Source organism: Monoraphidium neglectum (genome assembly GCF_000611645.1).
Source record: "Monoraphidium neglectum strain SAG 48.87 unplaced genomic scaffold scaffold00026, whole genome shotgun sequence".
NCBI classification, from domain to species: Eukaryota; Viridiplantae; Chlorophyta; class Chlorophyceae; order Sphaeropleales; family Selenastraceae; genus Monoraphidium; species Monoraphidium neglectum.
In genome coordinates, this window is record NW_014013602.1 from 39,976 (window position 1) to 53,346 (window position 13,371).

At 63.5% G+C, this 13,371-nt stretch overlaps 2 protein-coding genes across 2 annotated transcripts; one reads left to right on the plus strand and one right to left on the minus strand.

The window, feature by feature from the left end:
• Positions 1-265: 265 nt before the first annotated feature.
• Positions 266-6,816, minus strand: MNEG_0341 (glutathione S-transferase; the record flags this gene model as incomplete). Its single annotated transcript, XM_014051176.1, has 15 exons — positions 266-430; positions 777-942; positions 1,208-1,422; positions 1,640-1,791; positions 2,145-2,269; positions 2,624-2,808; positions 3,022-3,088; positions 3,314-3,374; positions 3,579-3,708; positions 4,016-4,101; positions 4,448-4,496; positions 4,833-4,911; positions 5,160-5,297; positions 5,863-6,015; positions 6,764-6,816. 15 exons carry the CDS (start codon positions 6,814-6,816, stop codon positions 266-268), a joined length of 1,824 nt encoding a protein of 607 aa, XP_013906630.1.
• A 969-nt stretch (positions 6,817-7,785) lies between these two features.
• MNEG_0342 (hypothetical protein) lies at positions 7,786-10,564 on the plus strand (the record flags this gene model as incomplete). Its single annotated transcript, XM_014051177.1, has 8 exons — positions 7,786-7,791; positions 8,144-8,257; positions 8,381-8,523; positions 8,759-8,859; positions 9,636-9,675; positions 9,905-9,977; positions 10,181-10,249; positions 10,442-10,564. 8 exons carry the CDS (start codon positions 7,786-7,788, stop codon positions 10,562-10,564), a joined length of 669 nt encoding a protein of 222 aa, XP_013906631.1.
• Between the last annotated feature and the right edge of the window lie 2,807 nt (positions 10,565-13,371).

Genomic DNA, 13,371 nt, shown 5'->3' on the forward strand with positions numbered 1-13,371 from the left:
GCGCGCTTCCCTCGCATCGCGTTATGGCAAGGCGCGAGACAAATGAGCATCCAGGCAATTAAGGGCGCTCTAAGAAAAGAAATGAACACAGGCTGACCGTGCGCGACGAGGACACGCAGAGCCTGGGGCAAGCAGCGCATGGGGTACACCAAACCATGCTGGCTCCAGGCCCCAAGTGCTGCTGCTTGCACATCACCACTGCTGCTTGCACACCACCACGGTCGCCAGCGCGCTGATCCACGTGACCGGATCTCTTGCACACAGATCAGTAGATGTCCAGAAGCACCTTGTCGCAGGCAGCCCTGAAGCGCTCCGCGGCGGTGGCGCTCATGTCGCGGGGCGCCGAGGCGCGGTTGCGGAAGAACGCCAGCGACGCGGCGCCGATGGCCGCCGCCTCCGGGTCGTCGGCCTTAGGGCCCGCGTTGCCGGTCTGGTCGCCGCAGGGTTTGCGGGGCGGAGGGAGGTGTGCGTGCGTAGCTTGATGAGTTCAGTTGCTGAGGGGGTGCAGATGGGCGAAGGTCAGGGCGGATCAGGCCGCATCGTGCTGGACTTAGGCAGCCCCGCGCTTTGAGCTGCCCACTCCCCATGTGGGCAGCGCAGGGATCGCAAAGCTCTTGAGAGATGGGCTCAACTGCCTGCCTGCCTGCATGCATGCATGAACACCTGCCACACACTCAACATCGGAGGGGCACAAATGCGAGAAGCAGCGCGCCCGCCAAAGGCGACCACACACACACCCGGCCCCCGCCCCCAACCCGCCCCGCCGCCCCCCGCACCAGCAGCAGGCCCGCCAGGCGGCGGAGGTGGAGGTCAATGGCCTCCTTGACCGCCGCGTTGAGCCGCGGGGAGCCGCCGTTGAAGGACACGAAGGTGCGGCCAAAGGCGGAGGCGGTGGGGCGCGCGATGCCGGACTTTGTGGCGATGTCCTCGAGGATGGCCTCCCTGCGGAAGGCGGGCGGATGGCGGTTGGGCAATGCAGCCAGGGGTCGGGGGAAACGCTCCAACATCCCCTCGCGAGGCAGATTCAGGTTGCACGATGCTCACGGCGTGCGGTTCAGGAGCACTCGGTTTTGCGTGGCGGGGCTTGCACGGACGAGAGGGGCGCTCATCATGTAGACGCTCGAGTCCCAAACAGTCCCTGGTACAAGGTGCGCACAGAGAAGCGCGAGGGGACGGCTGGGGAGTGGACCCAGCAGCATGCACGCACCTGTTGACCTGGATCTTAAGCGCAGCCTCAACAGCGAAAGGGTCCGCGTCACTGAAGATGCCCGGGCCGCCACCACCCGCCGCGGCCGGCGGCGACGCCGGGCGCGCGGCGCCCTCCGCGGCGGCGTCGGCGTCAGCGGCGCCCGCGGCGGGGTCGGAGAAAGTCGGGGCCACCATTGGCTCAAAGTGCATGGGATCCACGTGGTCAGCAAAGGTCTGCAGTCGTGTCGATTGGAGGTTGAGGGCGGTTGGAGGCAGCCGGCAAGGTCTCAAAGGGGGTGATAAAGCTGCACAGGCGATGGCACCGATGAAGGCACAGGCCACGAAGCATTCAGGCAGGCGTGGGGTAAGGGAGTCCTGCAAAACCCAAGGTGGGCCAATGCGAAGGGACGCCGCTCATGGTGCGGGGCGCGAGGACGCGCCGCCAACACACCTGCGTCAGCACGCGCGAGCAGGCGAGCTCCAGCTGCGCCTGCGCCGCGGGCGACAGCTGCACGATGTCGCGGTGGCGCGCCCGCAGGTAGGCAGCGGCGGCAGCGCCCATCGCGCAGGCCGAAGTGCCGTCGGCGCGGGGGCCGGGGACGCCTTTGAGGGAGGGCGGGCAGGAGCCAGGTGCAAGGAACAGGGTTCGGCAGTGAAAGGGGACATGGAGAGACGGCGACCTGACCCGTTTGAAACTCCGTGACATTTGGTCGCGAATCGAGGCGGGCTGCTCATTTCACTGCCTGTCATCCCAGGCTAGCGCGCGGGTGCAGCGCTGTCCTGGCAACAAGGCAGCATCAGGAGGCACGCAGCCAAAAGCTGCGTAATGCGGACGTGCCAGGTCCCACCGCCGTGCACCGCTTCGCAGTCAAGACCTGCGCGACAAGCACTCGTACGCTCACTGGTCCACTCTCCGCCTCCACACACACACACACATGCGCGCGCGCGCAACGCACCCGTCTTGAGTGTTGCGATGATGCGGTCCAGCTGCAGCGTGATGGCGGCCATGACAGCGGGGGCCATGGTGGGGCGGTGGCCATTGACTGACAGCAGCGTCGCCCCGTAGGGGTTGGCCTGGTACCTGCGCGTTGAATCAGTAAAATCATAACAACATGTATTCGCTGTAGACGTTGCATGTTGAACGTTGGGGATTTTCCTGAAATCTGCAAACGTGGAGTATCTCTGACAGCTGAGCAGGCAAGAAGAGCATGTGCGAAGCGGGTCCGTTCCGGTGCAGCACGGCAACACAGGGTCCGCGACTTGCATGCATTGCATCGTGATTGCTGAGTCAGCGCAACGATGGGCTCAAAGTTCGAACCCCTGTCACAGCAACGTGCATCCTGGGCTTCCCGCATGCCTCAGGCCCAGGCGCCAGGCGTCAGAGCTGCAACATCGGCAACAAACCAGAACGCAACGCCCCCCCCCCAAATCACACCTGCATATGCCGCTGCCCAGAATCAGGGCCTTCACCAGGTCCTTGCGCCCCGCCTCCAGCGCCGCCGCCGCCTCCGCGCGCGCCTCCGCGAGCGCGCCGCCGCCCTGCCGCTGCTCCTGCTGCCACGCCAGCGCGGCCGAGTCGGCGGCGGCGGTCGAGCCGCGCATCATGCGGGCGAAGAGCAACTGCCGATTGGAGGTTTATGTTTGGGGTGTGTCGACAAAGCGCGGGAAGGGCGAGGCTACCTCGTAACAAGTTTGGGTGGGATCTCAACAGTTCGAGCCTCTGAGGTGGAGACGCGTGGTGCAGGGCACTGCTCAGTGCACCACTGCAAGGACCAGCCTCGAACCCTGACCTCTGAAACCTTGAACCCTGGATCCCGCAGCCCGCCATCTCACCTGCAGCGTCTGGTCGTCGCTGCGGACGCGCTGGTACGTCGGCCGCGCCTCCATGGCCGCCAGCCACCTGGACACGGCGCATAGGCGGGGTACAAGGGCGGGTGAGCCACCAAAGTTCTGCACAGAAGGCCGCGTCGCCGTCCAATCTGCTTTTGACACAAAACGGCCGGCTGAGCCTCAGCAGCAGGTCAACCGTACATCAGCAAGATCTGTAGCATGTGTGTGTTTTTGTGTGTGCGTCTGGAGACAGCCATGTGTGAGTGTTGAAGGGCAGGGGCCGGGCGGCGCTCACTGGGCGACTGCAGGGAAGTCGGGGTGGTTGCGCAGCTGCAGGCCGCGGAACTTGGGCAGGCCTGGGGGGGTGGGGTTTCAGGAGGTCGGGTCGAAGCAGGCAGAAGCTTGATTGAAACGACCCCCTGTTGCGCCACCTCTTGCCACCACTGTCCGTTGAGCCGTGGCGACGGCTCGGCACAGCACGCGCCGATCCGGCGGCGGCCGCCCCCAAGCCCCTGGCCACGAGGGCACCGACGGAAAGCCCGACGTAAGTCCGCGCCCACCCGCCGCGAGGCGCTCCATGAAGCTGATGCACATGATGTCGCCGATGGTGAACTGGGACCCCATCAGGTAGGGCCCCCCGCGCGCCGCAAACTTGGCCTCAAGCCAGGACAACTTCTCCAGGAAGGTGACCTGGGGGTTTTGGGGGTTGCAATCAGTTGATTATGGTGGGCAAATCGTCTTTGAAACTTGTGGATATGTTGGTGGTCTGGGAAATGTGAAGGGTTCTGGGAGTGATGGGACCAGGGGCTGGGGTGGTGCAGGATAGGGAGGTCGTGGGTCCGAGAAGCCCAGATTGAGAGGATGGTCGAGAGGGAGTGAGGTGTTGTGGCGACGTCAGGGCTGTTGCAGCCCTGCACACGCACACAGGAAAGCTCATATTCACACATACACACACACACACACACATGCTCGCGCACGAGCCCGCCTGCTGCCCCACCCGGAGTGACTCCACAAGCTCGGCGCCGTGGTTGGCGGTCGCCTGGCTGTCACCCAGCAGGCGGCCGCCCGTCATGAAGCTGAAGCCTGGGCAGCGGGAGATTCCATTGCGTTGGCGAGGTGCGACATGATGAAATGAGCCAAAGCATTGGCGCGCCGCGGACAACGGACGGGCGCCGCACCGCATCCAAGGCGGCGGCGTGCCGGAGCTTGCAGGCGCGCGGCTGGGCCCCCACACATGCGGCGCCCGCAGCAGGGGGTGGCGGCGCATGGAAGACCACCGAGGTTCTGTGCTCGACTGAAAGGGCGCAGTGCAAGCTCGGCCTGTGCAGAGACGACGCCCGCCGGGCAGCTGCGCAGGGCGCCACGCCCCGCCGTCACAGGGTGACGCCGGGGCGAGGCGCCGCTGACCGCAGGGCAACTCGTTGCTCACCCGCGCGCTCCACGCCGGCTTCGCCGAGCTCGTCCAGGAATGACATCAGCTGCGGCGATGGGATTGCGGCGGGAAGATGCGAGGGGGTGGAGAGGGTTACTTATGATGCATGGCTTTGTATAGTTGCAGGGGAGAGGGTTGTTGTTCTGCACCTCGGAGTGGGCTGGACATATAGCCCGAAGCGCTGCAGCGCGGGGTGACTGGGGCAAACACAGCGCATGGTCGAGCAGCAACTGCGACCGGCGCCCGGACGCATGGCAGGCGCACACGCGCGCGGCCTGGCAACCTCTGCCGAAGAGTGCGTGTGCATGTGTGTGTATGTGCGATGATGGGGGGCACGATGTGGCAGGAGGGGGGCCGGTGGCCCTGTGTTGCGGGGCCGCACCTCCTTGCGATCCGCCTCGTCAGCGGGCAGCAGGCTGGGGGCGTCGGGGAAGCGCTCTTCCAGGGCCAACAGGATGTCCCTGTGAGTTTCATAGGATTGGGGGGCACCCAGATGGGAAAGAACGTGCTCGGCTGGGCGTACGAAAAGCTGGAGGCCTGATGTATGGAAAGGAGGTGGATGTATGCCGCACGCGGGGCCCCTGCTGCCGGAAAAGCTCCTGCCGCCCCGCGCCCTGCCCGCCCCGCCCCTCCCAGGCCGCGAGCCGGGGCCGCCGCAGCGGCCGCGGACGTCGCAAGCCGGCCGGCCGGCCCGGGGCGCGCGGCGCACTTGCTCTCCCACACAACGAGCGGCTCCGCGTCCTGGTGGCCGCCGCCGTTGCCGTTGGGGGCCCCCCAGTCGCCGGACGCCTTTGCGGGCAGCAGGTTCACGGCTGGCACCAGGTTGGTCGGCACCATGGATGAGTACCTGTAGGATTGTTTTTTTGGGGGGGGGGGGGTTGGGGGGCGCACGTGGGTGGTGCCGCATGACCCCAGGTGAGTCCAGGTCAGTCATACCCTTCCTGAAACAAAGGTCGAGGGTGTGCTGTTTGCACCTCCAAAACACGAGCGCAACAATAGGCGAAAAGACCAAAAGCGCACGTTTCATGTGGGTGCGTGCGGGGTGCATGGGCTGTGCGGTCTGGCGCGATTGGGATGCCAGTCGAGCGACATGTGGGTGCTTGGCTTTGACCGGGTTTGACAGAGCATGGGCAGCGGGCAGCTGGATGCACGGCGCAGATGGCGTCGTGCCATACTGCAGCCGCCGTTCAAAACGAGCTCGCTTTTGTGCGCTCGGCCGCGCGCAAGCCTGCGTGCTGCAAGCCTGCTGTCTCCTTGGTCTGCGCGGCCCCGCAAACACACACACACACACACACACACACACACACACACACACAGACACATGCACGCTTGCACACACGCACGAACCCCCCCTGCACCCTCGAACGCGCGCAACAGACCACGCAGCACCCCGCCTCCACACCCAGTCCCACCAGTCAGGCTTGGCATACAGGTCTATAAGCACGGAGTCGTACTCGATGCCCTTCTCCTCCAGCGCAAGCCAAACGCGCGCGCAGTAGGGGCACCAGCCGTTGGTGTCGCGGAAGAACACCAGGGGCTTGCTGCTCGACTTGTGGGCGTTGGGCCTGCGCGGCGGGGAGTGCAGTCCATCAATAGTGTGCGCGGGGCCGAGCCCCTGGCAGGCGGGCAGAGTGGGTCGAGGGGGAGGCGGAAGCGGGTTGTCCGAGCACTGCTAGCGGCTGACGCGTGCCGCCGCGCCCGCTCGCAGCTGCCAGGCTGCCCTGCATTCGCGCGTCCAAGGTGATCCAGCCGCTGGGGTCGCTGGAATCTGCTGAGTCCGGGGTCTCGCGCCGCGGCGGACGGCGGGGCGGGGCCGGGCGGGCGGCTCACTGAGTCGGCAGCGTCGCCCCCGGGGCGCTCGCCGGCTTTTGGCCCGGACGCAGCGTGTAGCGGGACAGCACGGGGATGTTATTGATACGGCTGGCGGCGGCGTCCAGGACGTCCCATCGGAGGATGCCTGTGGGCGCGAGTTGTTTGGTTGGGAGGGTTTTTCCAGTTGGCTACCTGAGGCTGCGTGCTGCACTGGTTCGGTCCAGCTGCATAAGCCTGAGGTAGGCGGTGTCGACCCGCTGCAGAGCTTGAGCACGCGGCGCATCTGGCAAAGGGGCCGCTGCTGGCACGAGGGCGAGCCGGTTGAGCGAGCACGCGCCAGGGGCGAGACACACCGACGGCACCCAGCACGGCGGCGGAACTTTCCCGAGCGACCGCGGCCAATGGGTGGTGCAAGACCTTGCCTCTGATGGCGCAGGGCACGATCCACAGCCACCCCAGGGCTGCACATACGCCTAGAAGGCGCAGAACCAAAACGCACACAGACACAGGCACTCGCCTTCCTCGTCGATAGACAGGCTCTCCACCGAGGTCATGGCCCTGCGCATAAGCAAGGCACGATCCTTGCGCCCGCAGGGTGCCACGAGCCCGCGTGCACCTCGCACCGGCACCCTGCCATGTGCGAGCAGGGTATGCTGCTGCATCCTCATCGAATCTGCAGCTGTGGTAGGTGTGGGACGTTGAAGGTAACGGTGCTGTGCAATTGAGCAGGCCAAGCGCCCGAACGGGTGTTCAATGGTGCACGGCGCACACGTGGCGGCCACCTGGTGTGCAGCTGGTGCCGCTGAGGTTGCGAAGCCTGCACCGCCAAAGCCTGCGTTACCGATCAAGTACAGCCTAAAGGTTACTCAGAAATTTATGGCACAGATCAGGCCAGCTGACTTCAGTGTGCGGCGAGCGTGCAGTAAGTGTGCGTGCCGTGGAGTGTGGTGAAGGCTCCAAGCACCTACCCTACACTGCAGGCGGGTACCATTTTGTGCTTCGGGATTGATATCGAGGAGCGTAGCCAATTCGAGGCATATGATAGCTAAACACAGGGTATCCCAATTTGTTACCTCCCCCAAAGGCGATGTCAAAACCGTCCCCCTGCCGGTCCCTTTTTCTGGCTGCATCCGCCAATAGTCATGCATCATCAACCCGCACATGTCAGCAATATGTGCTGCCTTCGAACAGCGATGAAGTGACGAGCTCAAGTAAAGCTCACAGTCTCCAACTTCTGCGGATCCCAGCAACAGGCACACCAACATTGTGTGCAGTTGCTCAGTTGCTTTCTCTCGTCCCCCTGCCATCGATCGAAGCCCCATCCATCCAGCTGATGCGGGTACAGTAAAGCCTATGCAATGTTTCAAAGACGTTGAAGTGATTCCGGTAATTCCATGCACTCTAGGGTGCGCAAGATATGACAGCGCAAATGAGCAAGTGGCTCCATTGGCGCAGGCACTGGCGGAGCGCCAGGTAGCGACAACTTTTGGTGACCAGGCTATATCAACATACCCAGGACGAACATGTCAGTAAAGATTGGTGATCGCGGCCAATACCAGCGATAAGACATCTCATACAGCTGATGTTCTGTCGAGCAGTGGACCCAGCCCGCTGTGCAACAGCACCGATCAAGAACGCTTGTCGCACTCGTTACCGCAGCTTATGTTGCAATAAACAGTGTCCTTAATTCAATGGCCCGTCCACGGGCCTCCGTGGCCCTCGCGATGGCTGTGACACTGCTGCCCTCGGTCTTGTCCATCACATTCGACCCTTGCCAGCCTGTAGAGCCCATCAGAAAGGTATTAAACAATTATATGATTGCTATTCCACGATCCTGGAGGATCTCCGTTCACAGGGACGCGGGTTCGACCCATTACGCAGGGCACGGGTGGCTTCGTCGTTGGCTTGGCCTTCTGGCCGGGAGGTAAGGAGGCCGACTGGGGAGATCCCACCACAGGCATACAGCCTTGCAACGAGACGCAGCGCGCCAACCTGGTGAGCTCCATTGGTGACCACTGCGCGCCCCACGCCGCGGCGCTGTGCTTGTGCACACGTCCAACAAGGCCTGCAGGACATGGCCCGCACCCGACTTCCAAAACAACACGCATACACGCGCAGACATCGCTTGGCGTGCACTTTGCGGCGTACAATACCCGCATCGACAAGCTGAGCGTCCTCAAGACGACGTTCCCAGAGCAGCTCGCGCTAACAGCGGCGTCGGCGGAGGGTGCGCCGCTCGTCATCTCGGTGGTGGCGTTCAGGTGAGCATCCCCCGCCTGTATCTTGTGCAGCAGTCAGAACTTAAGTACCATCACCTTCACTGGTTTTGGCCTGCTTTGGCTAGCTCTGAAATCAAGCATAGTCGCCCGTTCCAGACGGCAGACGAGCAGGTTGCGAACGAAGAGCAGGAGGAAATTGGTGACGCCGCAGCGCCGGCGCTCTGGCCGCCGCGGAGCGGGGGTGTTCATGTTCGCTTCGCCGCCCTGATGGCTGCAGGTCAAATGTGCGCTCCGAGGCGAGGTATGTGGTGAGCGGCGCGCCGGCCATCACTGGTGGCACGGGGTTCGTTTCCACGCTCTCCCTCATGTCCAAGTTTGGTGAGCAGAGGCCCAGTGGTGGAGCAGCGGGCGTGATATGTAACTGCAAAGCAGCATGGTGTGCACATTTCCGGATGATGACGCAGGCGCTTGCGTAATTGGGGGCGTCTGGGCCGCCTCAAGCTGGAGAGGATGAAAGTGTGCGCATCAGGTGCCCGGGCAGCACTGTACTATGCTGGCAAGTGAGCACCACTTGAGCAACTCAAGGCCTTCAATATCGAGGTGGCATGCTGGAAATTGTGTGGCGGTTCCCATCCGACGTCTTGCCAACAACACACTCTCCATCGCTGCAGAGACTGGCGTTCTGAAGTACCTCCAGTTTTACAACCTCACTTGCAACGACTGCGGCGGCTGGCAGAGCGGCCGCTGCCTCCTGGGCACGTCCTGCACTCTGCCCGTTTCAAACTGCACTTGCGCCAACGTCGCGGCGCCCACCATGCCCAAGCCATCCGCATACGTGCCGCCCCCGCCGGCGGCGGCGGTGGCAGCGGCGTCAGGGAACGAATCGACGCCGGCGGCAGCGGCAGCGGCAGGGAACGCGTCGTCGCCGGCGCCCGCTGATGCAGCCGCCCCTGCGACGCCGGCCGCCGCGGCCTCGCCCGCGGCGGCCGCAGCGGCTGCGGCGCCCCCTGCAGCGGCGGTCCTGCAGCAACCTGCAGGCGGGCCTTCAGGGGATGCGGCCAGCGCAGGAGCAGCGGAGCCGACCCCGGCCCCGCAGGACGTTGCGGCGGCAGCAGTTGGGGGTGGCGCGGCGCGCCACCTTTTGAATGCGACAGGGGAGCCCCTGCCGGTCTGCAACTACACGCAGTTCACCTAGTGAGTCCTCCCGTACGACCCTGTAGTCCATGTTCAGTGGTTTCTGAGAAGGGAACTCCATGTTGATGCTCGCATGTGCAGGTTGCTGCATGGGGTTAAAGCCACCCTGACGCTTGGCCTCCAGACCTTGGCACTGCACCAATCGACATGTTTACGGCGAGGTTGGAACCCTGACATGGAATGTTTTGTCAATGGTCGTTGACCATGATCAAACCTGTGACCGCCGCAGTTGTGCCGCTAGCGTCAACTTTGCGTATGATGGGCTGGACTCCGGCGGCGCTGCATTTACGACGGCGTCTCAGGTGGGTGCTTGACATCGCGCGGCTGTGTGATGGTTTGCAGGTTTGCCCATGGCTCCCTGTGATGGTGGCCACGTTCACCAGCCGCAGATATCGTTGCAAAGTGCTCTTCAGACCCCGCCAGTCACGTCTGTGCGTCACGAGCGCCGACTTGCTGCCACTGGCACTGCCTTCCACTGCCGACACCAAACACCCAAAACACGCAGGTACGGAAGCTCAACAGCTACAGCCTGGTTTCTCTCTTTGCCAAGGGCAAGACGCTCTTCTTTGACTTCGTGAGTGGCCTGCCTGCTGCGGTCGCCACCGAGGGGGGAATCACCCTTGCCAGCTCAGTATTGCCTGCCGCACCTGCGCCGAGTGCATTCTCACGCAGACCGTCACCCCTTCTTGCCCTATCACCACGCATTCTCTGAACCCCCCGTGCGCTTCCTTTCCATTCTCAATTCCCATAATCAACAAACAAACAGAAGGAGAAGTATGACAGCACGATGACCAACTACTGGGGCCGGTTTGGGGAGCTGCAGCAGGACGTGCAGGCGGCATACTCAGGGCAGGCCGAGGCGGGACGCGCCATCGGCGGCACCCTGTAAGGCACCAACGAGGTGTCTGGCTGCACTGAGTCCTGGCAGCACATGCTGGTCAGCGTTGCCGTGTCTTGCGTGTGTGCTGGTGTATTGGGTGAGATTCTTGTGATGACTCCGCCATCTGATGATGATCGTGAGGCTGGATGGAGCGTCTATATTGTGTGTCTTGGATGTCTACGCCACCATTGCAGTGTGCGGCAGCAGCTTGCGCCGCGCACTCTGTCCGCTAAGCGCACAGCTTGTTGGTTTTTTGGGCGTGTGTTTACACTGCAATCTTGCCAACCCATGAGCATACCCTCATGCCGGATGGAGTTGTGAGAGCTGCCATGCGTACCACTGGCAGCATAAGCCCTGTACTTGTCAAGTAACCGTGATCAAACTATAATTTTTATTGGGAATGTCTAGGCGGCGGTGTAGATCGTCAATGCGGTGTTGATAAGCTGCAATCTTGGAGCCTGCGGGCAGGCGGCTGCAGGCTTGCAGGCTCCAGATGACCCCATGAGAGCATGGGAACTATCTGTTCAGGTTGGTCTACGGCTGCGGCACGACTCCTACCAACAACCGCGGCCATTATGCTCATCAGCAACCTGCAGGGCACATGCTCATGCAACGCAGACCTAGCTTGCTTTGCTCCCTCGTATGCCTTACGGTATTCTGCTTCAGCCTGGCCTCGACCCTGTCTTGCCGCAATTGAATGACCCAAGACCGTGCACCTGAGCACCAGCAAACCAGCACGTGTGGCCTAAACTCGGTTTGGACACCCGCGGCGAGATACCCCAAGCGACAGGATGCGCCTTCCTCATCTGATTGGATTCGTTTACCCTACAGTGTAGTCAGGCACGCTCACCACCGGGGGAACGACGGACATGTATTCACACGGCATTCGCGCTGTTCTCGGAAACTCAAAAACCGCTCAGGGTTCCGAGCCCGCATGCACAAGCATCAACAAGTGGCGTAAGTTGTCATGTTCAAATGATGTTCAGATGCTCATATGGGCCTGTCAGCCTTGTGGTGTGCGGAGTGGCAGAACCTGTTGCGAAGCGAAGCTGAGAAGCACCTGCATGAGCACCCTGTTGGGACCTCAAGTACAGTCGTGCGAACAATGCGAGCATCACTACTTAGACACATATAGATTAATATACATAGGAACGGTCGATCGCAGCCCGCAGCCTGCGGGGCTGTGATCGTCGGTCGCACGCGGTTTGTGTCAAATCCGTTTCGCCCACCCGCAGCGGCTCAAGAGGAACAATGCAGGGTGAGAGGGGATAGACGACATCTAGTCGACCTGCAGATGGCTGCTTGCTGCGAAGGGGTCAACCATGCACAAGCACTCCATCCAGCCTTCGTTCTGACCCTACCTGCTTTGGTGCCTCATGACGGCTCCCACCCTCGTACAACAACAGGCACCACTCTCGATGGTGGCTTGCGAGAAAACTGTACCAGCGGCAGCGACACTAGCAGCAGCAGCAGCGCCAAGCCGCCCGCGCCTGTCAGCAGCCTGCCGTTGCAGCAACAGCCCGCTGAACCCGACGGTGCTGCAGACGTCGAGCGCGCCGTCCCGGCCAGCAGCAGCCCCATGAGCATAGCGCGCGCCGTTGCTGACAGCCGCTTCGCACAGCTGCTGCTGCTGCGCCGCGGTGGCGGCGGCGGCGGCACCGGCGGCGGAGCCAGCAGGGCCAGCACTGCCAGCAGCACGCCGCGGGCACGGTCGCGCGCGTCGCACGCGTCGGGCACGTCCACTGCCGTGGCCTCAATCAGATCATTCCGCCTGGCCTCTTCGGATCTGGACGCGGCCGCGGAATCAGCGCCCGGCACACCCCTGAGGGTGTCCGTCAGCGGCGGCGGCCCCGCCAGCCCCGCGACGCCCAGCCGCTCGACAGCGGGCGGCAGTGTCCGCGCCCAGCCGCTGCTGGCTGCGCTCCCAGGCGTATTAGGGGTGGGGGCGGCGTCCGACGCGAGCGATGCGCCACAGGTCGCAGCATCCAAGGAGGAGTCTGTGGCTTGCGTCCCTTCCAGCGACGGCGTTGATGTCGGCGCCCGCAGCGGAACGGCATGCGCCAGCGCCAGCGGCGCCGACGAGGTGCAGCCCGGGAGCCCTGTAGAGGTCACCCTAGTGATCTCAGATCAGCACGCCAGCGGCGGCAAACCCGAATCAAAGTCCTCTTTGCCCGCTGCCGCCACCACAGCTGAAGTCGCAGCAGCCCCCAGAAGGCGGTGGTGTTGCGCGCGCGGCCCTACGCGCTGCAAGGTGCCATTAGTCATTCTGGGCTGCCTGCTGGGCATCGCCGTCGCCGCCGTGCTGCTACCGGTCACCCTCGAGCGCCGCAGCACCGCGAACGCCGCGCGCGCGGCCGCCGGGCGGCCGGTGGTGGGGGCGACGGCGGACGGGGCCACCTACGAGGTGGACGTGACGGTTGCACCCCCGAAACTGGCCAGCCTGGGCTGGGGCTGCGCATCGCTGCTGGGAGACTCAAAGGTGGGGCGCTGGCATTGGCGCAGCGTTTGGCAAAATCACTGTCAAGTGATCAGGGACCCGTAGGGCGGCGCCATGTCAGCGTACCGCCAAGCACACGTGGCATGGGTCCCGATGCATCAGCAGTCTGCTTTCTTGTGCGCATTCATCTGCACCATGAGCAGCAGTGACTTCTGCCCACGCGGCCGTCACAACCCACAAGGCAGCTGCCTGCATGCCTCACCACATGCCTGCACGCCTCCATCCCATCCCACCAGGCGGCCGATCGCTTCCAGTCGGTGTTTGCTTCAGCGTATGCCGTCGGCCTCTCCCTGTCCCTAAAAAACGTCGGCATCAGCAG